The sequence below is a fragment of the Mytilus trossulus genome, unplaced genomic scaffold, assembly GCF_036588685.1.
Source record: "Mytilus trossulus isolate FHL-02 unplaced genomic scaffold, PNRI_Mtr1.1.1.hap1 h1tg000125l___fragment_3__unscaffolded, whole genome shotgun sequence".
In the NCBI taxonomy this organism is placed as follows: Eukaryota; Metazoa; Mollusca; class Bivalvia; order Mytilida; family Mytilidae; genus Mytilus; species Mytilus trossulus.
The window spans coordinates 15,340-42,455 of NW_026963300.1; the positions used below are offsets into that span (position 1 = coordinate 15,340).

The following is a 27,116-nucleotide window of genomic DNA, read 5'->3' on the forward strand; positions in this document are numbered from 1 at the left end:
AACGCTTCCTGTCATCTTTAGAACTACGTCCACGATCCATCTACCAGTACTTCATCATCGAGGCTAGCGGGCTGCCAAGCTGACCAAACTGGCCCTGAAAGCAGCCGTTGTGAAGAACAACACCAAAATAGTAAAGAAACCAAACCAAAACAACTTACAAAACCAAGATGGCGGCCTCCATTCGGCGTCCTCTACTACCTGTTCCTGACCCACGGCAGAAACTATTTAAATGCTCACCAAACGCCTTGGGGCACCGAGCCGACCGTGCGAGGGCTGTATAGCCAGTCAATGTCGTTAAACACTTCCATTTGTTACTGTAAAAGTGAAGCTGCCAAAAATTGAACTTAAACTGAGTTTAGAGGTTATAAGCATTATATATACATTTCATAAAATCTAGTTGAGACAAACTTGAGTAAAGAGAACAGAAACTAAAAAAAATCTTCAATTTTTCCACTTGTAAAGGGGCATAACCCTAGAATGGTAATCAAAGTGCTTGTAATCACTGAATGGCAAAATTTGCTTTAATTTATCAGTTGGTAGTAAAGTTAATATTGCATTGTACATGTATATTCTATGTAGCTTTGATTTAAGTTGATTCAACTTCTATTCTGGACAAAGAAAGATAACTCCAATTTTCAAAGAAGATTAAATAAAGCATTGGTTTTAGGTGATTCAACAACAATTGTGGACAAAGAAAGATAACTCCAATTTATTGACTTGAAACTACAAAAATGCTTGTTTTTGACCCCTTTTTGGCCCTTTATTCCTAGACTGTTTGCCCCATAACCCTTAAAATATATCTTAACCTTCTACTTGTGGTAATAACATTGTGGTACAATTTCAGAACAATTGAAATACTTATAACAACTTATTGTTCTGACACTAGATAAATGCTATTTTTGGGCCCTTTGGGCCCCCAATTCCTAAACCTTAGGGACCATAACCCCCAAAATCAATCCCAAGCTTCCTTTTGTGGTTATAAACATTGTGTTAAAATTTTATTGGTTTCTGTTAACTTATACTAAAGTTATTATCCAGAAACCATCCGTCTTCGGATTACACTGACAACAACGACGACATGATACCAATATACGACTGCAAAATTTGCGGTCGTATAAAAACTAACATGTAAACAGTTGAAAGGAATGTAAACATATTTCAGATACAATGCACAAATATGTTTAACTTTGTAACAACTCCTTTATGAAGGAATATGTGTTTTGTTTATGATATAGCTTGCAATAATCAGGTTCAATGTATCCATGTCATAATTGCGTACCAAAATCTCACCCTGTGAGTTAGTTAATTATGTCTATAAGGTGATATATGAAGAAATAGGTTAGAATTTTATTTACTATGTTGTTAAACCAAAACAATTCAGGCAGGTAGGATCATACCCTTTGAAAATTAACTGATGTCTTTAGCATATTAACTAAAACCAAGGGAAACACATCAACTTTAAGAGGAAACAACGAAACAACAGAAACACTTAAGTGAGACAAAAAACCAAACAACAATGTAACACTGTAACAATGTAAGTCTATGACACCTGAGATCTCCACCAATGGTTATCAATTCATGTGATGAGGAGACACTTTATATCAGGTCAATTTAATATTTACTAAAACGGATTTGGTTATTGTGTTATATTTACTAAAACGGATTTGGTTATTGTGTTATTGACACATCATCTTGAATTAATTCATACCTTTAAAATGATTGATTGGTGTTTGCAATATGCAGCATCAGCTCAAAAAGGTTATACATACCTTGGAAAGACTTAGGATAAATGAAAGCTTGACATATTTGAGAGATATCAATGTATTGTTAAAACTTGTATGTTGTACATATGTGTTTGACAGATCCAAAAGCTAACAAGTTACAACTTGTCACTATTCAGCTGACCTTTATGTTAATTAGACTAAAATCAAACAAGAACTACAATATTTAGATATTTATTGCAAAGCCGTTCAGCCTAGTATCATTCTTACCAATGTCACAATCACATAAGTCTGATGTACAATCTTGATGAGGAACTCTCTTCTATAGGTTAGGTATGTACAAATGTATTTCACACAATAAACTAATCAATCTTGAAGGAATAATGTTGGTAAACAAGTTTTGAGTAATTTACTTTAACAGTTTTTAATTTCTGGTATTTGTGCAGCTTTACTGGTTGTTCTCTTCAAATAAAATATCGGAAAGCTTAAACTTTTTTCCAACTGCAAGACATTTATATATGTTTAGTCTTCATAAATTAACTAAAATAAAATAATTCCAAAATTATTAATTTTTATTATTCAATGGAACAAGTTGTGGAGTTTCTAATTTTAAAAAAGGACAATCAGAAAAGTTGACATACACACTTGTGTATATGTCTCCGAGTGAAGAAACTGTCAAAATGAAAACAAAAAGTCTGGTACTTGTGAACAACATAATATTAAATTAATCTTTTTATAAACAACACATGAAAATTTGATCAAAGCAACTTCCCACATTCCAGATTCTACAACATCAAAGGGCATAACAAGATCATAAAACATGTAACATCCAAAATAAAACTAACTTCTGGATTCAATTAATTTTCAATTGGTTATTCTGCTTTTTCCAAAGATTAAATTTTTGACAGTTTCTTAATATTATGACTGTGAAGTTAGATTTCAGAATCAAGATTATCTTTCTCTAATGGTGTCTCAAGATTGTATTATATTGTTCACAGTTGTCTGAATTCTTAAGTTTGAACATAACTTTTAAGTAATCAATATTTGGCAAATGGCATTTTTTTCCTTATTTTTCAGATAAAACAATTTTCCATATTAACAACAAACATTAACAAAATAATAAATAAAATCAATGTAACATTTAAGAGTGTATCAGTCTAAGAACTAAAACTTCAAACAATTCAGAAAAAAACCACTATATATAATATATGTATAAATATGTACACATCAAACATTGATGGTATGTATATCACATCTAAAACTGATCACATTTACACTATATATATATACACAACAATCATATCGTGTATACTGCTCCATTATATTTAAATATGATACTTATAAATATAAAAACAAACAAGCACTGAAATTAAGACCATGGAAAGCACTCAAAATCAAATGATAAATTATTACGTATTTTAAGTTTATGACAACAATAATATATCTGCTGATCACAACAAAATGAAACTTTAAAACATAATCTTCTGATATTCTTAGCCTTACGTCATCCTGCTCATAAACATGAAAATTTACAACACTCTATAAATCTTGTCTTGAACATAAGTTAACAGAAAAAAATTGTAGAAATAACAAATGAAAATCATGGTTCTTGAATCCACTTGTATTGTAGTAGATTGATAAAAAAAAAAGTTAAGAGATGATGACATCTCACTTTCTTGTTATTTTTATAAAAAGTATCATTTTCACGACTTCAATGCTCTTCAATATTTCAGAGATATAGACTTTAGACTGTTTTGATTCAAGCACCACTTTTGAGTCCTTATGTAGATAAAAAGCACATCTGAGTTACCAAACCGTGAATCTGGTATCTTAGATAAGTGAAAACAAACCATTCAATTGAATATTAACATTATGGAGCAGTATACTTAGCACTACAAAAGAAAGTACACAACATGAGACATAATGTGAATGAAAGACAGAAAAGACAAGTATTACAGCACTTAGAAGATCACATGATACGCATATGAGATTTGTACAATATATGCATGTGTAATGAAAAATGAGTTAATTCACTATAATGCAGTGATGCATCATCTTATAAATCACTTTAGATCTATATCAGGACTATTTCAATTCTTGAAGTACACCTGACTTCCATCTATTTCCCATAGTCCTTTATCTTGGAGTACACCTGACTTCCATCTAATTCCCATAGTCCTTTATCTTGAAGTACACCTGACTTCCATCTAATTCCCATAGTCCTTTATCTTGAAGTACACCTGACTTCCATCTAATTCCCATAGTCCTTTATCTTGAAGTATACCTGACTTCCATCTAATTCCCATAGTCCTTTAATCTCTAAGGGTTTATGACACAGTCAATCTAACCGTGATCATTATCTGATGACGACTTGAATTTCACAAGTAAAATAACAGAATTACTCACTCAAATGACAAATAATGACAATGAGAGCAAAGAATTCCTATCAGTTCATGTATCCTGCAAAATATGAAAACTCAAACAAAATATGAGAAGAAAAACATGATATATGTGATGGTGAATGTACTGAGATTCAAACATTACAGTGTGGTTATATAAACAATATGGTAAGCCAACTCGGACTTTGAAAGACTTTACTGATAACTTTTACAATGTCACTTTATAAAAGTTTTGTCATATCACAACAATTAAAAAAATATATTTTTATTTCATATGTGTTCTGTGGTATTGCTTATCAGCAAACATTACTTGTTTTATAGACTTACAAAATGACATCATCATCAAAATTTCAATTAATTTTCTAAGAAGACAAAAATGAAGTTTTCTTATAAGTTATTTTGATTGTAAGCTTTGTTTATTTTCTAACCTTAAGATAGTGGTGCTGTCATATATATGTTTACTATTATAGCCATAAGTATGTTTAGTAAATTGTTTCACAGTATCTTTTGGAAAGTATTCCCTCTGCTAACCATTGGAGTTATCTCCCCTTTTTGTAAAAGTTTTGTTGGTTTGGTATGTACTGAATACTTTCTAATGTTTTATTTCTTTTATTTTTTGGGACTAACACTTACAAAATATGAGAATTTTGCAGAACCAGAAGTATAAAGACAATCTAACTGAGAAACATTTCAGATGATTTTGTGAGAAAGGAATTGTTTTTGCTACAATATTACCTTAAATAAATTTGAATAATAAAATGTTAAAAATTCTTACACAAATAATGTAATTGAAGATAACCCTAAGAAAATATCCATTGATGCAAAGAGAGAATTATGAAAAGAGAAACAATGTCATTTTGTCATAAAATGTCTACTATCTTCAACAATATTGTCAAATTTTATAATAAATGTTTGAAAATTGAGCTCCCTTATAAAGAAGAGTTACTGATGCTTTATCTGTTTAGTAATTGGCAATGTAATGGTCACCTTTAGTACTATCAATTTACTACTGCATCAAATAAATACAAGTATCAAAAGTCTGTTGTTTACATACAAAAGTTTTACATAAAATAATATAAATAATTCAACAAATAAATATTTTTTTCATAATAAGGCTTAAAGAAAATATACATGTGGTTCTTATTACATTATATGAAGAGAAAAGGGTATTCAAGGTAACTATGGTATAAATTAATGATATCATTTGAAGAATTATACTACTTTTTAATATAATAGTATTTGAAAATAAATAGAGCAGATGAATAACTGAAAAACTTTTTATGTTGCAATCAAACATTAAAAGTCTTTTAAAATAAATATGTAATGCTAAACAAATGCTTTACATAAACATAATTATTTTCGCATTTTGTTGCCAAACAAATGGTGCTTTTTTTTTTTAGAAATTTCCAATAAACATAATTTGTTCTATAAAACAAAACTTTACTTAAATATTCAGACTAAAAAAACAATGAAATACATAGGTAAACAGCATATCAGTAATAGGAACCAAATGTAAATCTTACTTCAATATCAAGAGTTTACAATTCTGACAACTTTTATCTACTGTAAATAGTGTGATATAAACCATTGTATTAAAGCCAGTATTGGTATCGACAATGTATTCATACATATGTAGATAAAGTGTAACATGTTATACATGAGAGCTTGTAACCCCCAGTACTATATCTGTGTATAACTGTCCACCTCATTATACTTATGACACCAATCAAAAGGATTTCTTCGTTTAGTAAATTTTCTTTAAACATGTTTAACTAAATGGGAAAAATAAAGAGACTTGAAAAAATATTCTAAGAACTACTCAATGTTTTTAAGTACCAAAATAAGTGTGTAGACTTTTTAGTGAAAAATTAAACATAAATTTAAGCAGCTGAAAAGTCAGAACACAGACAAGTGTATTGTTTTCTATAGAACTTATCCCATCAGTTTTCAGCAGATCAGTAGTGTTAATAAGAGAATGAAAGGAGACATGGAAAACAACATTTTGTAAGTACTGTAATGGATTCTTACTTATTTAATCTGTCATATGACAATAAATACAATTATTCCTTCTTAATAAAAAGATGGAAACTAAATGACATGTACGTTTGTTATTATGTTATCATTGCTCACAAACACAAGCAGTGAAGTTAAACATTTCCTGAGATAAAGTAAAGGAGGGTGAGATCCAATTAATGCTTATTTTTAACTACAATCTTGAAATTATTCTTATCTTTTTTCATAATCTCCTTTTATTTTTTTCGTATAATGCCTTTTTTTAAATGTTGAAAATTGTTATCAGAGTTTCCTGATCTAAACATCCACACTTCATAAAAACTTTCAACTTGAAATAATTTATCTGTTTACAAAATTGAGTTGTCTACCTTAGACTGTACCTTTACAACAATTTCATACTACCTTGACATTTGTAAAGGTAGGTCAAAGATTATCGTACATACAAAAATATATATACTAAACACTTTTTGAATAATAAAGCATGTTGAATCAAACTCTACAACATATATTGAAATAATCAACCAATTAAATCATTTCAAATGATCACATGTATCCAGTTTTGATGATGGTGATTGTGCACCGGATACAAAGGAGAAAAATGAACATTTCTTTCATACAGTGTCTAGTTTGAACTTAGCACTATTCTATCCATGAACACTACATTCAAAAGTTATGAATCATTTAGCGTCCATTTATCGCAATTGACAAGGTTCTGAAAACAATGACATGATCTGGTCAAATAAGATTTATCTGTGGTCAGTCCCATCCATTGTCTTTGATCATGTGTGCAAGTTCTATTATAAATTTCCCTTCCTTGTATTTCTGACTAGATTCAAAGGCATGTTCCTACAAATAAGAAAAGATATAAGAAGTTTAATTAAGACCAAATTTTTAGGTTGGCATGCATTTTTTTAAATTTTTTATTTTTATTCAACAACAAATTGCACTTTCTGCTGTTAACAATATACCTCACCAGTCCAGCATACCAGTGAAGAGTCCCTGTTTGTTAATACCAGAAATCCAGGGTTGTTTTCTGGTTGGCATGCATAATGATTAATCATTTTGGAATTTTGGTACAGGAATAAAATCAAAGAAGATATATGTTAAATGCGAAACAATCTTTATAGAAAAGCAATATAAATGGATGTGGTTCTTAAGTGTTTCTAGTATGTCATAGATTAGACCCTTGGTTTTTCAGTTTGAATGGTTTTACACTACGTGTAGTAATTTTTGGGGCCCATTATAGCTTGCTGTGCGGTGTCAGCCAAGCCTCTGTGTTGAAGACTGTACTTTGACCTAAAAAGGTTTATTTTTAAAGCTTGTGACTTGGATGGAGAGTTGTCTCATTGGCACTCATATCACATCTTTTTATATCTATTTATAAGAAGATTGCAATGAAACTAGAGATAAACAGCAGGTACTGTCTTAGTCAAATAAGAAGTCACTGATCTAGTAACCAGGGGTAAAGTATAATTATCCTTGTGCCTTATGAAGAACTTTACAAATAATAGTATGTCATGATATATTCCTATTGGAGATATGTACTAATAATTAATCCATTTTTTTGCCAATATATGAATGAAAGAAGGATATATATATACAATCTGATGAAAAATTTATTAGTACTGAAATGAAAGCAAGGATATTATGTAAATTCAGGTCATAAAATGAATCTACAGAGTAAGAGGGTATCAATGTCAAAATGTAATAAACACAAGACAAACCACTTCTTCAACACTTATAACAGATGTACTGATAAGAGAGTTTGACGTGTTACCTTTAATCCATAAAACTTTGCTGGGTTATTCTTTTTCCCTTAAACTTTTTCTTTCTATCATTGACTGAAAAATCTGTTTTCTCTTTCTTAACTTGTCTGATAAATAGCCTAGAGTATTTTCATCAGTCTGAAGTATTCTTAAATTCTGCCTAGACTTTAAGAAGTTAAGACAGTGAAAGTGTTTATTCAGACTATAACCCTCTTAGTTACATATACATGTATCCTGTGAAAGTTTTCACATCCTGTTTCTACAAAATTTTAAAATACAACTGATGATTAAGTGGTTTATTTTTAGGAACAGATTTCAACATATGTAAAACTGACATGCAAAGTTTATGTAAATAGTTGTTTTGACACTACAGGTAGACTTTTAACCAGGTAAACAGACATCTTTCTACCTTGACCTCTTAACAAAACAGTCATCTTAAATACTTAAATCAAACAAATACATGTACTTAATAATAAACAAATAATTAATTTCAAACAGATAAGCTCAATAACAATAATTATCAGACGTAGATCAGGCCTTAACATAACGGTAGTCTATTGTTGTCATTTCTTTTGGAAAAACATCTTCAGAAACTTTACTATTTACATAATAAAGGTCCAATATATTACACTACAGGGCTTATGAGACTTATATGAATAATACAGGGTTTGTGATATCATCAGGCTTCAGGGACTTTGCATTATCTTGGGAACTAACATATGATAGTAAATTAAGGTTTGTGATATCATCAGGCTTCAGGGACTTTGCATTATCTTGGGAACTAACTTATGATAGTAAAGGGTTTGTGATATCATCAGGCTTCAGGGACTTTGCATTATCTTGGGAACTAACATATGATAGTAAAGGGTTTGTGATACCTTTCGGGGTTAAGGGACTTTGTATTATCTTTGGGACTGACATATGATGCTATAGGGGTTGTGATACCTTTGGGGTTTAGGGACTTTGTATTATCTTTGGGACTGACATATGATGCTATAGGGGTTGTGATACCTTTGGGGTTTAGGGACTTTGTATTATCTTTGGGACTGACATATGATGCTATAGGGGTTGTGATACCTTTGGGGTTTAGGGACTTTGTATTATCTTTGGGACTGACATATGATGCTTTAGGGGTTGTGATACCTTCGGGGTTTAGGGACTTTGTATTATCTTTAGGACTGACATATGATGCTATAGGGGTTGTGTTACCTTCGGGGTTTAGGGACTTTGTATTATCTTTGGGACTAACATATGATGCTATAGGGGTTGCAATACCAGGTCCAGGGTCATTGTCTTGGGGACTAACACTTAAGAAGACTTGTATAGACATTGTGAATCAGTTATTTGAAGGGGAAACAATAAACAATGAGCCTTAATCTGTGTCCATCTTGTTATGATTGCAGACTTACATATTTCCAGCCGAGTGTAGTTTTACAGCATTCACAGAATATATCTGCTACAGCGTGTAAGCCTGTTAGTAATACTCTTTCTTCAGCAGGACCACAGCCTACATTAACACTAAAAAAGAAAAGTTATAACACTATTTATAACATTATAACATACCGGTATAATATTTCTAGTCTCAACCATTCAGTATCAGCAGATATATAAATTGTAATACTCTATTCAAGGGAATAACAATCATAACAGGGAAAACCTATAAGTATGGTGATCTTTATTAAATCTAATCCTGTAAATACCTGTAGGTATATAAACATGGACTTCTTGTCTGTCATAGCTACTTAAAATACTAAAAATAACAACTGTGACAGTATTACTAACTTTGGACTTTGATCTGACAGCTCATTAGATAGTACAAATCTCACTTCAAACAATAACAAAGATATTGGACAACAATAATATTATTATGTACCAACTGACCTATATCCAGTCCTTAATCTACATGTAGTGTTTATTATTATTTAGTACCAGCTCAGACCTATATTCAGTCCTTAATTTACATGTATATAGATATAGGAAGATGTGGTGTGAGTACCAATGAGACAACTCTCCACCCATGTACTGTTATTACCTAATTTTTTGACAGACATGTATTTTGTTGTGGTATGATCTTTTATAATTAATATTAAGAAAGGAGCCAACCACAATACAGTCTTTTTGAAGCTGTGTTATGACATTTTAACCAAATAATTATTTTGCATGACAGTGACCTTAACATCATAACATACTACTATGAATATCAGCCAGTCTGCCTGGTAAAGTGACAGAGCAGCAGCCCAAAACAGCTATGCATAAATAATAAGCATTTATAACACCCAATTTTTTGTTCTTAAAGGATATATTAGCCAATCACAGCAATCCAATTGCTTTGAAAAAGTCTCCTGACTAAAAAAATATTATTTTTGGTTACAAAAAGGAAAGGAATACAAGTGTAGTTTCTAAAAGTTAATTGCTTATATATTTACAAGTTTGATCGTTTATATCAATATACAATGTTATTTCCATTGTTTTATGCAATGAAGGTCTACTTATAATAGTTATGCTGCAGCTGATTTAATAAGTTTATGTAAATAAATCGAAAAAAAAACGTCGGTTTCTTTATAGTACAATCTGAATAAAATTTGGATCTATTATAATTTTCATTCGTATAGTTCTGGACAAAATATTCAATTTCATGATGTTTGATGTATAGGGAAAACGGTAGTATTACATTTTCCCAGCATTAGGTTGGCCTTTTGTGTACCCAAGACAGGGCGTAGGAAGTCAACTTAAGAACGCTGTGATTGGATGCATTAAAGGGTACAAGTTATTTTTTTATTTATCTATTAATAACTGCAGTGTGTATATTTACAATATAAATTTTAGAACCTATTGAAATATTTTCTAGAGAATTATTCGAAAATGTTGCATAATTAGTAAAGGTTGAATCAAGTGCATTTGGTTACTATGCAATTATTCTAAAAATAGTAAAATCACGTGAAGGCCGCGTGGAGTCTGCATGCACAAAGCGTGATAGATATTGTTCGGAACCAAATTGCGTTCTGAAATTCTCTTGACTTTTTATTACTTTAACGTATTCCCAATCATTTATTTATTTAGTATATTGATATATAATAAAGCCTGACGAAAGTTCATTCGGTTGTTTCAGAATTGTTCTTAAATGCTCGGATACATCGGGATTTTTCAATCTCAAAATTCTGAAAATCAAGTAAAGGCTGCTTGGAGTTTGCATGCAGCAAAAAAAGTGAAACCTGTGGAGAAACAACGTAAAAGTAGCATGTTCTGACAGAATATTAGACTTAAGTGAAATGTTTTTGACATCTCTTTTGAAAAAGGTCAAAATGACTGCCGTTGATAGGGACACAGCAAAATTTGAAAGTGAAGCATTTACGGCCTTCAACAATGAGAAAAATCAAATGCATAATATTTAGTTAGAATTTGTTTAAAAAATATAAAAAGTGAAGCATTTACGGCCTTCAACAATGAGCGAAACCAAATGCATTATATTTAGAAGTTGCTTTAAAAATATTATGTAAAATGAAGCATTTTCGACCTTCACCAATGAGCTAATAGCAACTGTTGCTTAAAGAGTGTTTCGTTGGAAGTCGCGAATTTCTGTATTCTTCCCATTATCATTTCATTGGTCTGTATTCTTTATTTTTGTTTAATTATTTTGTTTAAATTTCTTTATACTTTACCACCCTATTAGCCTCTATTTTTTTTTGGGGGGGGGGGGGGTGTATATCAGCGTAAAGTATGCATTTACAGTTTAAGATGCCACAAATAAATTAATATAACTTCTGACATTACAAATTCTGTAATAAGATATTTATTTAGGCGCTCCATATAAATAACATAAGAATCAATCAAATTCATATGGACAGGTTACTCTGACATTTTTCTATAAATAGAGAATCAGGAGAAAGCTGCATGAGTTCTTATTAGAGGACATTAATCACGACCAGGTCAAAAATGTTGCATAGATAGTAAAGGTTGAATCAAGTGCATTTGGTTACTATGCAATTATTCTAAAAATAGTAAAATCACGTGAAGGCCGCGTGGAGTCTGCATGCACAAAGCGTGATAGATATTGTTCGGAACCAAATTGCGTTCTGAAATTCTCTTGACTTTTTATTACTTTAACGTATTCCCAATCATTTATTTATTTAGTATATTGATATATAATTATTATGTAAAAATTAAATTTTTAATCTGTAAGTAATTTTGAATTTCACCCTGTGGACCATTATGCTATTCACTGTCATGACTAACAGTAGATACTTAAAAAAGAACAGCGTGTGAACCCGATTGGCGAATTCAATTTCTCCATACAATAAGTTATAGAAGAATGTACATTTAACAAAGAACGGTTTCTTCAAATATACTGGTCCTGTATGACTTATACATGTACACAGAATTCCCAGAATTCATCAATTTAGATAAAGGATTTTAAATTTGTGTCTAAACTTCTCATTTGTTCTTGTAGGTATTTAACCATATAAGCTTCTCTAACCACGTTGATCAATACAGTCTGATCTACTATAGGGGTGATCAATCATATGTAACCTACTTTCACTAATAACACATTAGGAAAGTCCAACAAACCTACATACTAATTACACTACAATTAATAACAGGTTAAAATGAAACAAATCAATCTAGTTTGACAAAAGAAATAGGTCGCCAATTTGTGTCAACGTATTACCTGTTTAACAACCCTTCATTTTGTATGTAATAAAGTCAATTCACAAAGGGATGTCAATACCCGCTTATAATTAAGGAAATATTCAATATCTGATGAACATTTCCAGAAAAGGTCAAATAAGCTGAAGATAGCAGATGCTGCCTCTTCTTAATCAAAATCAATATCATTTAACAAAGACAAGTGTTAAACCCTCCAATTACAATATGACAATGATTCATTTATGTGATAACAGACATTATTTCTTGGACATGCAGTTCAGGTTCCTATGATAAATTAATTCATAATCAATTCTAATCTTTCTGTCACTTTTTCTAAGCTTTCTTAAAATAAATTGTAATTTTTTAGCTATTACTAATTTTAGCGCATTATTTCTATGAGCTTTAACAATAAGTTCTTTACTGGCCAGTTCTTTTATCAAAATATCTGATTTCTATTTCTTTTGATTGACCAAACCTGGCCAGCTCCAATTGGACATTTTACATCTTCGGAATTTTACAGTAGTTGAAAAATACTGCGAACTTAAATTAGAAAAAAAGGTGTTTAGAGTTCCCTCTACACATTTCTGACACTCAATATCAAAAACCATGACCAATCTTAAAAAATAAAACCACAAAACATTGTGAAAGAATTTTATAAGACTTGAAATAATTCAAACTGTCTACAGAATTAGACACATCCATACAACAATTCATAATACCACTATTAATAAAAAGGGCAATTCATAGGAACATATAAGATTGATTTGTGAATGGAAATGCCACAGGAAGATGCCAACAAGATAACAATCAGACTACAACCACAGCCACCATTGGGCCTTCAACACAGTGAGAAAATTTTGCAACCAGAGGCAACTTTAGCTGGCACCTAAACACAAGTATGTACTAGTTTAAAACTCATATAGACAAACAGTAGTTTTTCTTCAATCAATAAATATGGTAAAACATTGGAAAACGTTAAGATGCAGCTATAATCAACATGGATTTCTAAATTATTAAACTATTCAATTTTGTGAATTCTAATTTAACTACATATACTCATTGGAAATCGGACCTTAGTTTGGTATTAATAATAAATCATTTTGTTGACCATAAAATCGACTCTAAGTTGATTTCCTTAAGGTATAACTAAACCATAATTGACATGTTTTGACTGTCAGTATACAGGAGAATATTCAACACTTAAAAACAAATCAATGCTGTAATGCCATAAAGGACATTTATCCTTGTCTGAGAAACATTACATTTTATTACTCATCATTATGAGTCAACGACCTTCACTTAACAGGTTGATGCATGTTGGATTTTATGGAACAAAGATTTTGATTTTGAATGGATATAATTTGTGCATCCCGAGTTAATACAAAATAAATGTGTTTGTATAGGACATCACCCCTGCCGCACTTCTTATAAGCAAACCATTAATTGTAGCAAAACCTGTCTGAAGAACTGCATGATTTCCTGGAGTAGGACAGACATAGGAAACACTATATGCCCAAAGGTTCAGGAGTAGAAAAATTGAACTAAATGTTTCAAAGGTATAAATAAGTTAAATATCCTTTATATCTTATATCTGTCATGTCTGTATGCCACAAACAGTTAAGAAACCAATACACAACCAATGAAGTCAACAACTTTTATATTCCCTTAGAAACAAAAAATAACTAAATAATCTTGTTTGTTTCTATTTTGTCTTAAATTATCAATTTATGTAAAACAGAGGTTCAACGACTTTCTTGTGATCTGTTTTCCCCAAACAATGTCCTTATTTAATCCAATAAATTTCAAGGTTTTCTCTAACTAAATTCATAAAGATCTGTAAATACATTTCAAATTTTCAAGATAATTAAATTCAACTAATGAAAAAAGGAGAACTATTAATTGCCTCCCAGGTGATCCTGTGGATTTTAAATATTACTTCTATCTATATGTCTTTCTACAAAGCAATGCACTTTAGTTTATACTGTACAGTGACCTATAGTTGTTAATTTCTGTGTCATTTGGTATCTTGTGGACAGTTGTCCATACTTTAACAGACTTAAACATGAGAACTACTGTCTATACTTAAACAGAATTAAATATGAAAACTATTGTCTATACTTCAACAGAATTAAACATGAGCACTATTGTCCATACTTACACAGAATTTAACATAAGAACTATTGTCCATACTTACACAGAATTAAATATGAGAACTATTGTCTATACTTGAAAAAAATAAACATGAGCACTATTGTCCATACTGAAACAGAATTAAACACGAGAACCATTGTCCATACTTAAACAGAATTAAACATGAGAACTATTGTCTTTACTTAAACAGATTTAAAAACATGAGAACTATTGTCCATACATAGACAGGATTAAACATGTGAACTTATCCGCAAGTCTATACTTAAACAGAATTAAACATGAGAGCTATTGTCCATACTGAAACAGAATAAAACATGAAAACTATTGTCCATACTGAAACAGAATTAAACATGAGAACCATTGTCCATACTTAAACAGAATTAAACATGAGAACTATTTTTTTACTTAAACAGAATTAAACATGAGAACTGTTGTCCATACTTAAACAGAGTTAAACCTGAGAACTATTGTCTTTACTTACACAGAATTAAACACGAGAACTATAGTTGTCCATACTTAAACAGAATTAAACAGGTAAACTTATAAAATTGTCTATACCTACACAGAATTAAATAGGTGAACTTTAATCTATACTCATACAGAGTTGAAGAGGTAAACTTTAATCTATACTCATACAGAGTTGAAGAGGTAAACTATAATCTATACTCATACAGAGTTGAAGAGGTAAACTATAATCTATACTCATACAGAGTTGAAGAGGTAAACTTTAATCTATACTCATACAGAGTTGAAGAGGTAAACTATAATCTATACTCATACAGAGTTGAAGAGGTAAACTATAATCTATACTCATACAGAGTTGAAGAGGTAAACTTTAATCTATACTCATACAGAGTTGAAGAGGTAAACTATAATCTATACTCATACAGAGTTGAAGAGGTAAACTATAATCTATACTCATATAGAGTTGAAGAGGTAAACTATAATCTATACTCATACAGAGTTGAAGAGGTAAACTTTAATCTATACTCATACAGAGTTGAAGAGGTAAACTATAATCTATACTCATACAGAGTTGAAGAGGTAAACTTTAATCTATACTCATACAGAATTAAATAGGTAAACTTTAATCTATACTCATACAGAGTTGAAGAGGTAAACTATAATCTATACTCATACAGAGTTGAAGAGGTAAACTATAACTATACTCATACAGAGTTGAAGAGGTAAACTATAATCTATACTCATACAGAGTTGAAGAGGTAAACTTTAATCTATACTCATACAGAGTTGAAGAGGTAAACTATAATCTATACTCATACAGAGTTGAAGAGGTAAACTTTAATCTATACTCATACAGAGTTGAAGAGGTAAACTATAACTATACTCATACAGAGTTGAAGAGGTAAACTATAATCTATACTCATACAGAGTTGAAGAGGTAAACTATAATCTATACTCATACAGAGTTGAAGAGGTAAACTTTAATCTATACTCATACAGAGTTGAAGAGGTAAACTATAATCTATACTCATACAGAGTTGAAGAGGTAAACTTTAATCTATACTCATACAGAGTTGAAGAGGTAAACTATAATCTATACTCATACAGAGTTGAAGAGGTAAACTTTAATCTATACTCATACAGAGTTGAAGAGGTAAACTATAATCTATACTCATACAGAGTTGAAGAGGTAAACTATAATCTATACTCATACAGAGTTGAAGATGTAAACGTATATGTATACTTACACAGAATTAAACAGGTAAGCTCTTCCTTGACTTCCTTGAAATGACTGAAATCAAAACAAAGATAAATCTAAGAACCAGGAAGTATTTCATCAAAACAGTGACCTTTTATTTTTAATTTTTAAGAATGGATTCATATGTTTAGTGACCTCATGTACAAATCAAAATATTCCATAACAAATAATTTTGTTAGAATTAGGTTTAAACCGTTTTCATCAAGTACATTCATTGACATCAGTTCCATAAGTGTCCATTTACCAGTACATATTTGTTATCATCTTATACATGCACTGCTGCTCCTTACTATTGAAACAAGGAAGACTTAAATTTCCCCCAAAAGGAAAATAACAAAAAAAACTTCAAGGAAAATCAAAACAGAAAGTCTTTTATCAAATTTCGAGATCAATGCTCAAACAGATCAAATGCATGTAAAACTAGCTGTCATATTCCTGACTTGGTACATGCATTTCCTTATGAAGAAAATGGGGGATTAGGCCTGGTTTTATAGCTATATGAAACAACTTTACAAGGACAAAATTATTCAAAATATACTTAGTGAAATATGTATAAGTTTCATTTTCCTGACCTGATCAAGATAATGTCCTTATACTGAAATTTCATAGCATATGACATATGGATAAAGTTGACTAAATGCAATCACTTCAAAGATTCATTTACTTTGGAGTTGGCTTACATAAACTGTTTAAATGGTTAGATTTCACCAATGCTCATATCACAATTTATCTATGTTATTGACAGATTAGTAAAGAAGCCAATATTTTCTTTTCATCAATTAATCAATTATAATAAATTCAGAATGGTTGATGGTTGATTTACAAATAATAAATCCCAGCACTGGACCAATGATTATGGTATTCACAGATTCCAATAAACTGTGTTTTGATACAAACATTTACTGGCTCAATTGATCTTATAACATGAACATATTGCAATTAATAAAATTCTGGGTTTAGTGTTAAAAAGATCAAATTCAAGCATAATCTATGCTAATTAATATTATAATAAATGTATACTGTTTTGAAAGAATCATCTAACATTCATGTACCACAAATACACCCCCCCCCCCCCCCCCCATTAATGATAGCAACGAGGAGTTCTCCTGTCCTTAAAAAGGAACCCAATCTTATTTTGTTGTATCTGGATTTATCATTGGTGTTGAAAATTAAATTTTCTAAGAGGAGGGCTTTTTAAGAAAAACAAAACTTTTCTACATGACAAGAATATCAATATGATTAGAAGAAGAATCTTCTGTTAGCATTTCTTTTTTTAACCAAGACAAAGAAATACTTGTATTGATTTAATTTTTTAAGGACATTAAATAATTTCATTTCTCATTACAGATCCAAAGCAAGCTTAGGTTTTGTGGTCTAGAAGCCAAGATATACAATTTTGTGTTTGTTGTGGTGATTTTTTAATTATTTTTTTTTAATAAGTCTGTTTTAAAAGAAAAACCAAACATCAATGATCATAATGAAACATATCACTTTTCATCTGTTAAATCATAAATTCACCGTATCATGTGACATGAATTTTCTGGGAAATTAATCTCCTTATGACAGGATTTTGTATATATGCTTCACATGAGCATATGACATAGCTTATTTAAATAAAAATATTTTGTATTATTATTGTATTATAACAGAATGACAAAAGAATAAGAAATATTCAGGATTTCTTATTTCAATTACAAGAATAGAAAGAGTCAATAAATCAATAAATGTTAAAGGTAAGAAACTGACTGACAAACAAACAAAGTAGATTTATTCCTTAAAATGATATAATGACTGCCGAGCTACATAAATATATTACTTTGTAGCTATGGAAAAAGGTCACATAATATGGTTACAATTTTAGCTCAGAAAGGACAGAAATATCTTTATTGATTTCAGTAATAATGTCTTAATATAATAACTACCAATGTTATATGTTCAAAAGACCATTAGTGTAATCACCTCAGATTTTGTGACAAGACTTCCCTTGGTTACAGATACAAAATTTGTAAAAACTTATTTTTGAGCCACTTAATTTCCCACAAAACAGCTAGTAACAAGTTCTAATATTTGTGGTCTTTTGAGCATAATTGGCCAATCTTTAATGATAATTTAACATATATTAGCTTTTCTCTCCATTATTAAAATATGACTACAATTCTCTTTTTATTGAAGACTTTAAAAAGTCTACAATATATATACATTATCATACCAAATATTAAAAGCCCTGCATAATACTAGTACCTGAATTAAATAGGAAACTATTTGGTACAAAATATATGTAAATAAAATAATTATCATATGACTAATCAATTTAAATTTAAATAAAACTGTTTCATTGTTGAAAAGAAAGTTTGTTCAGAACTCAAATGGTTAGAATTAGCCAGCTTCCAGTTGTTCTTACCTTAGATATCAACTCATCATGATTGGCTAGGTGAGCTCGACAGTGGACACAGCTATAAGTGCGGTGACATTTGTTTGGCAAATATGCTTGAAAGGTTTTCACCATTTTGAGTGTTCTTAGACATCAAATTATCTAACATGAAACCAGGTTACAGCACCAAAAGTCTGCTAAGGGTTTTACTGGATTTATCTCCCCCTGGTTTGACTTTTATACAACTATCTGTACTGTAAACTGGTAAACTGTAAGAAAAAGAGGATTTGCACTATATGAGCAACTAAGCAACTGCTGTTTTTAATTGTTTAATACATTTATTTAGTTAAATCATGATCTCTTTGTCCCAAGTTTTTTCCTGTTAAAGTATTTATCATTGTCATTATACCAATCGTGTTAAAATCTTATGACTCATACACTTATTTGTTAAATTGATGAACTTAACCAATCTGAACATATAAAATCTCAATTCCCTCTAGATTTCTAATCGAACAAGTTTTGGTATAAACACATGATAAAGAAACAAATGTAAATGCTTCTTTCTAAAGCGAGCTATACTGAATGAGGTTTATAGTGTCAGTTACAGAACCAAAAATATGTACAATTATTTAAACCACAATGATTCAAATTATACCTCATGCACCCCAATGCTAGGTGTACATGTATGCACCAAACCAACCTATGCACAACTATTATTTAGTTTAAACTTGAACAGAAGATCAAACAGAAAACTAAATAAATGCCATGTACGTAATAGATCAATATCATATACATTATGCTTGATTAGAGATATGAGCAAATATTTATAGATTTTTTGAGGCTTGAAATTTAATTCATTGAGGTACTCAGAAAATAAAACAATTAAAAAAGTTAAAGCATAATAACAAAGCAAAATTATACATTATGAACTGGACTTACAGTTATATAAAACATCTTTTCATTTTTAAGGATTATTAGAACACACCCGTGATATCGCGGGTCCGTGACTGAATAAAAGTATATAACTATGCGCAAGACTTGTTTTTGTATTAGTATTGTCATCTGAGAAAGTCATGCCGATTATAAGATAGTTATCACAGTTTTCTCTGCTTTCAAATCTTTCTGTTTGAACCCGTCTAACTGGAACTTATCAATTATTGGTAATATTAATTATTTGGAAAACAATAGGTCCTAGGATGGAGTATTTTTTTAATCAACATCATTGTCCTATATTAGTTATAAATAAAGTTGACTTCTTTGATTCGCTGTTTTAGGTCATGCCCGCTAACAAATTGAAAACTATACCTATACGCCTTATTTTTAGTATTCGTATTGTTATCTTATAAAGTCTTACTGATTAAGATACTACAATAGGTAACAAATTGACAATTTAGTCAACCCTGTGATTATGACCCGTGTCTATAGCATATCCTGAATACACCTTTTGGTGGTGCGCCTGTCAAATGCGGAACGTACAGATAAGGTAATAGGTAACAGATGAATATACTATTGGTATCGGTATCGGACTCGACCCGGAACTTCTTAATTATTGGCAATATTAATTACGTAGAAAACAAAAGGGCCTGGAGTGGTGTAATTTTTAATCTACACCTTTGTACTATATAAGTTATATATAAAGTTGAATTCTTTGATTCGTCGTTTTTACGTGATGACGGCTGACAAATTGGACCTCGTAATTTTAGTATTATAGATATTGTAAATTAAAAAGTTGTAATGCCTGAGCATTCCAAAATTTCTATTATGAAGCCATTTTTCCATTTTCTTCTTACTTTCTGCATACTTCATCCATTTCTCATTCTAACATTTGTCTTGATTTTCTTTATCCTTTATATAATTAGATGTTATCATATAGATGGATATTGTATATTTTGTCAAAAATAATTTCCACTTACATTATCTTATAACATGTATAATGATAACCTGTAGTCAAGCTCTTTTAAAATACATTATAAATTATCCTCCCCCTTGTTGGGATGTGAATACCACTAATATGTTATCTCCTAGTCACATCTCTATTATATGGCAGAATTAATTCTCATTGATATTTATAATTTACAAACATTCAAATATGTAAATAATAATGTATGACCTTGACTTTTGTTACAGAGTAAAACAAAAGATAAGTTCTACTAAACATACTAAACATGCTAAATATTGGATTAAGCTGATCAAGAATAGATTTTTTTTGCAAGTAGTTTAATCAAGAAACATAAAAAGACTGTTTTAAATATTATTTTCCATTCACAAACAGATTATTTAAACTATTCAAATTCTGTCAAAGTGCAAAAGCATTATCAAAACAATGACATTTTCAATTTAATCATTAAATGTCTTCTAAAAACAATGCCATTGATCAGCTTAAAAATCTTTATATGAAGCCAGGATATGCATTATTGCTTTGTTTTTGTTGACCTTTGAAAACTTCCTCTGTATCATAAAAACAATGTACTTATAATGTTTTCAGCATATTTACAAGTGACTATATTGAACATGAAGTTAATTAATCCTTTCAGTAGACAATGTTATATATAAATCTATATTTCAACTGCAACTAATTTGCACAGCAAAATTTCATGCACCATGTTGGTTTATATTCCTTTTTGATGTTCAGTTATAATATAAAGCATGATAAGTTTTGTAGTGCTGATGACGTGTGTTTCTGATTAGAGTTTAATTTATGACGTCAACACAAAAAGGTTTGTGGAATTTTTACCAAATCTGTCTGAAATTCAAAGTTGTTGCCTTCTTCTTAAAAGGCTTTTCTTTTCTTTTGGAACAGGTGTAAAGAGAACACCAATGAGTTTTCTATTCTTTTGGAACTGGTGAAGGAGAACACCAATGAGTTTTCTTTTCTTTTGGAACTGGTGTAAAGAGAACACCAATGAGTTTTCTATTCTTTTGGAACAGGTGTAAAGAGAACACCAATGAGTTTTCTATTCTTTTAGACTAGGTGTAAAGAGAACACCAATGAGTTTTCTATTCTTTTGGAACTGGTGAAGGAGAACACCAATGAGTTTTCTTTTCTTTTGGAACAGGTGTAAAGAGAACACCAATGAGTTTTCTATTCTTTTGGACTAGGTGTAAAGAGAAAACCAATGAGTTTTCTATTCTTTTGGAACTGGTGTAAAGAGAACACCAATGAGTTTTCTATTCTTTTAAAACTGGTGTAAAGAGAACACCAATGAGTTTTCTATTCTTTTGGACTAGGTGTAAAGGGAACATCAATGAGTTTTCTATTCTTTTGGAACTGGTGTAAAGAGAACACCAATGAGTTTTCTTTTCTTTTGGAAGAGGTGTAAAGAGAACACCAATGAGTTTTCTATTCTTTTGGACTAGGTGTAAAGAGAACACCAATGAGTTTTCTATTCTTTTGGAACTGGTGTAAAGAGAACACCAATGAGTTTTCTATTCTTTTGGAACAGGTGTAAAGAGAACACCAATGAGTTTTCTATTCTTTTGGAACAGGTGTAAAGAGTCTACCAATGAGTTTTCTTTTCTCATTTGTATTGTTTAACATTGTCATATCGGGGCCTGTTATAGCTGACTCATAATAATGAGGTATGGGCTTTGCTAATTGTTGAAGGCTGTACAGTGACCTATAGTTGTTAATTTCTGTGTCATTTGTTCTCTTGTGTACAGTTGTCTCATTGGCAATCATACCACATCTTTTTTATAACCAGCTATATATTGTCTGAATTCTACAGGTGCAGGAATTTCTCGTTACATTGAAGACCTGTTGTTTCCATTCACAAACAGATTATTTAAACTATTCAAATTCTGTCAAAGTGCTCTGCTGTTGTTTATTCTATGGTGGGGTTGTTGTCTCTTTGATACATTCCCCATTTCCATTCTCAATTTTATTGACATATTATTTTTATTTATACTCAATTTTCTTAACAGGTTAGAAATGCTGAGGCACATCTTCACAATAAACCTATTTATGTCTTATTCAAATATATCTTTCAGTTTCCAAAAAAAATCATTGCATGTGCAACAAAGATTCTACACTTCGAATAAATAGTTTCACAATAAAGCAAAAACATTAGAAATTGGTTTAAAATTGTTATCAAAGAGCAATAACTCCAACAAGGAGCTGACCAGTGAGTTTGGCCACATAGACCATGTTGAATTCTTTTCCAGATGATATATATAATTTTTACTATCATATTTAAATTTTTATCTATCTAATTTAGTGTAAAAGCCAAAATATTGAAAAAAATGTTAATTAGTCCAATAAAGAGATGTCTGACCATTTCTGCCATTTTACTGCTAGAATCAGTCCTTAACTTAATTTTTTTAGGTTTACAGCACCAAAGACTTGCTAGTATTAGATATTGTTTCAAAACCTACCATTTTACTGTTAGAATCAGACCTGAACTTATAATTGTACATATACAGCACCAAAGACTTGCTAGTAGTAGCTACACCTACATGTAACCTTTGTATTATTTTGTTCACAATTATACAGGTTTACAAAGGAAAAACAGATAATTAAACAGTTGTTAAAGGTAAATGTATTTAAAATACATGTACATGCACCAAAAAAATCGTTGATTTGTGACTGAAAGTTTCAATGACTGGAGTCCTGACGTCATTAACAATTAAACAAGAAAGATCAATTAACACCCAGCTGATCCATACATTATTGATTTTGTTGTTTAAGACCAGGTGTCTACAGGTAGAACTGGTAATACCAGTATTATTAAGTCTAGATATCCTCTATCACCAAATGTTACCATGGAAATTAACATAAAAAATAAAGGAGATGCTGTCCCAAATAATTAGAGAATGGAAATAAAAAATTCAGCAATTTTTATGTTTAAGAAGGGGGATAACTCATGAACTCAGCCAAACTAAAGACAGAGAATAAACACCAATTTTGTGGATGTGTATGACCTGCAGACAGATGGGACAGACGAACAAGTGGAATAAGTCATGCCCCTTCCACTTCAACAAGGGGATCAAATATTATGAAAAACAAACATGACAGTCATGAACTGATGACAATCACTGGAATACAGAATTCTGACTTTGGGCAGCCACATTATACACAAGAATGTGGCCAGTTAAAGTATGTTTACTGATGCCAAATCCTCCCCATTAATAGTGATAATAAAAAAATACATTTTATTTTATGTTCAGACATGTCAGAGTTCTGGTATGTAAAAGCGTAAAATCAGCAAGAAAATAAATTAAGAACCTTTGTGAAAAACCACTGTCACTTTAGTTCATTAATAAATGAAAAGAACATTTCACACATGCACACACTACTTTAATGACAAAGAAATGGGACCTCAACCCATGATCATGATGATGTGCATTTTTTGTGTTGCTGAGTATAGTTTATTGATTACAGTTTAATGCTTTATACTAGTACTCAAAATGTATAGAAAGGAATACTGGCATTATCCTGATAACTTCTATCACAGAACTTAAGAAGTTGGTCAAAAGGAAATATTTGTGAATCTGTTTCTCTTAATAACATTCTTGTAAATATGCTGCTATTATTTCATTTAATCTAACATCTATAAATACTATGCAAAGCTATCTTCCACACTGAACTACAGTACTGTAATAGATGTATACAACATATACACCAGGAACAGATACCCATCAGTTATATCCATATCAATCATCATCAATATATATGTACAACTATATATATATCTATCTATTAACACCTGGTCGACCCATATGCATGTAAACATATAAAATATATGAACATGAAACTCAAGTGGAGTACACATTACATTCTTACATGAATACTTCACCACTCTATTTTTCAATTTATAAAAATAAAATAACATGAACTGTAGATGCAATTGTTAAAGAAAGATTTCAATCTGATATCACAAGGCAGTATTGAGGGGGGATAGGACCGTTATCTGGACTCCAGGATCGGGTGTTTTTAAGCTTGGGATTTCGGGATTGACCCTTTCAGGATCTGGGAATTCTTTTTGGAATTTCGGGATGTTGGGATTTAAGTTTGTTTAAATTTCATAATACATGTACATATACATGTTAATACATGTATATATATATGTACATCTAACAGTCTTTATATATATAGGTAACACATTATTTACTAAATATCAAATCTTTGTAAGCAAGGAAAACCATATTGTTTACATGTACAAAATGTATCATGTATGTACAATGTAGCTGTGAAATAATATGTAACCCAAGTTTTCAGATCAAATAAATATAGACAAACAAGATGCATACATGAGTCTACCATCAACTCTGAAAAGGTACATGTACATGTAGTTTAGAGAACAATAATAATAATATACACTACAGTAATTAATACTAGACTGATTTTATTTTTATTTTTCTGTCATAATTTTATCTTTCCTTCTCTGATTTATGAATCATTGATTATTTAGCATTTTGATTACTTTTTTGCTTCAAAAATGTAGTAGCAGATGTAGGTGGGCCAATGCCCCCTTTTTCAGGATTGATCTGATGATTATTTATATGGAATTACTGAAGCATGACAGATAATTTGGCCCCTATAATGCAGTCAATGCCCTCCCTTTTTATCAACATGTCTGGATCACCCCTCAACTTATTTACTTGACATGTCTAAGCCTGCACCCACTTGTCATGAACATTGAAACCCTATTTTAAATGAATGAAGAGAATATAAAATCAGTATAAGGTTATAAATTGTGTTTCTTTGTAAACCTTCAATATTTTTGCCTTTTAACATGTAAACAAGTTTTGATGTCATTTGTTTATATCTAATGTCTAGTATTATCGACTTCTGCTAATATTTTTAATGTCTTTATACTTGTCTTAAATCGATCTAGACTGCCTTTCAATTTATTTTAAAATAACTTCATATACTCCAACAGTACCAATGTCTTTGCATTTGTAAATTTGAGATTTAATACATCAACAAGTATGTCTGTGTGTGTGTTTAACATTCAAATTCCATAGATTTGCAAAGTTTCGGCAATATCAAATATGTATGTACATGTATGTGGACATTTGTAAATTTATCCCACAGAGGTAGCTCATGTTTATCCACTAGCCCTGAATAGAATTATATCTTACTATTTATTAAATAATATATAGTGTGGAACTTTTTCCATAACAGCCTTACTTATCTGTAATTGTTCAATCCAAATTTTCATGTTTTGTCTTTGTTTGGTTCACCATGTGGCAGACATAAACAAGGTCCTTTGTTTTCCTTTGTTTCACATATGACCCACTTTCAATTTAGGTTTACGAGCAACTATTTTTTTCAACAATACTCGTAACTAATGTTGTAATCAATTATGAATTGAAAATTCTATTAACTTAATACTGTCACTTTAATGCAATGTCAAACTTTAGAATACAGTATTTGAGCGCCTTTGTTTACAAGATCCAATACACAAAGAATGGCGACCAAAACAAAGAGATTGGCTTCGATTAAAGTGGGTTTTCCGAGGCCTAACACTAAAAAAATCACAATGACAAAAAGATATGTCATACCTGAAGTAATTATCTAGTGAACTGGCTGAATATCTCTGGTTTTCTTTGGTTGTTATCGGGAAAAAACTCTCCTGAAATCAACCACTTCGTCTGCTTCGTTCTTGAGGTCGTCTTGTGTTATTACGGAAATGTGGTGACGAAACCTACCACGTGACTTTTCCATTCGCAACGTAAACAATACCACGTGATAGCAATCAGCTGTTTCATGTCAACAAAGTTCATTGGTAAAATTTTATCTATAAAATTTTCAATGTATTATGTGGCTGTGACTCTATACTCATCGTAAGACATGATATTTGGAAAAGGAACAATAATCAGATGATCGTATAAATAATAATAATAATAATAATAATAATAATAATAATAATAATAATAATAATAATAATAATAATAATAATATTAATAATAATAATAATAATATATATTTTTTTTTAATAATAATGATCATCGTCATAATAATAATCAGATAATAACTCTGAATAGTAATATTCTAAAATCAGTTTACAACCCTGCTAATTGCAATCCCCCAAAGGGATTTAGTAGCTTCTAAAAATTGTCTGAAATTATGCATCAAAATCAGAGCCAATACACGGAATATTATCTTTATACCAATGATGCCAAAGACGACAGACCAATATGCTTCAATATTCAATATATATATTATATATATATTAGATGTTTTAATGTCACCTGAAAGCGTTCTTCCATTTTGCTCGTGATCAGTTAAATGTCTTATGAAGAAACACGAGATGTATGTGTACGTTTTAAATAATCCCTATTTATAATTATTTTCAGGATAATTAATAAGATATCGATTACAATATA

At 30.4% G+C, this 27,116-nt stretch overlaps 1 protein-coding gene across 1 annotated transcript; it reads right to left on the reverse strand.

Annotated features, from left to right (window-relative positions):
- Positions 1 to 1,939: 1,939 nt before the first annotated feature.
- On the reverse strand, positions 1,940 to 26,457 carry LOC134700169 (protein yippee-like 1). Its single transcript, XM_063561533.1, has 5 exons — positions 26,292 to 26,457; positions 18,819 to 19,057; positions 16,407 to 16,450; positions 9,309 to 9,417; positions 1,940 to 6,979 (listed from the first exon to the last, which is right to left on the reverse strand). Exons 2-5 carry the CDS (start codon positions 18,921 to 18,923, stop codon positions 6,890 to 6,892), a joined length of 348 nt encoding a protein of 115 aa, XP_063417603.1. The 5' UTR covers positions 18,924 to 19,057; positions 26,292 to 26,457; the 3' UTR covers positions 1,940 to 6,889.
- Between the last annotated feature and the right edge of the window lie 659 nt (positions 26,458 to 27,116).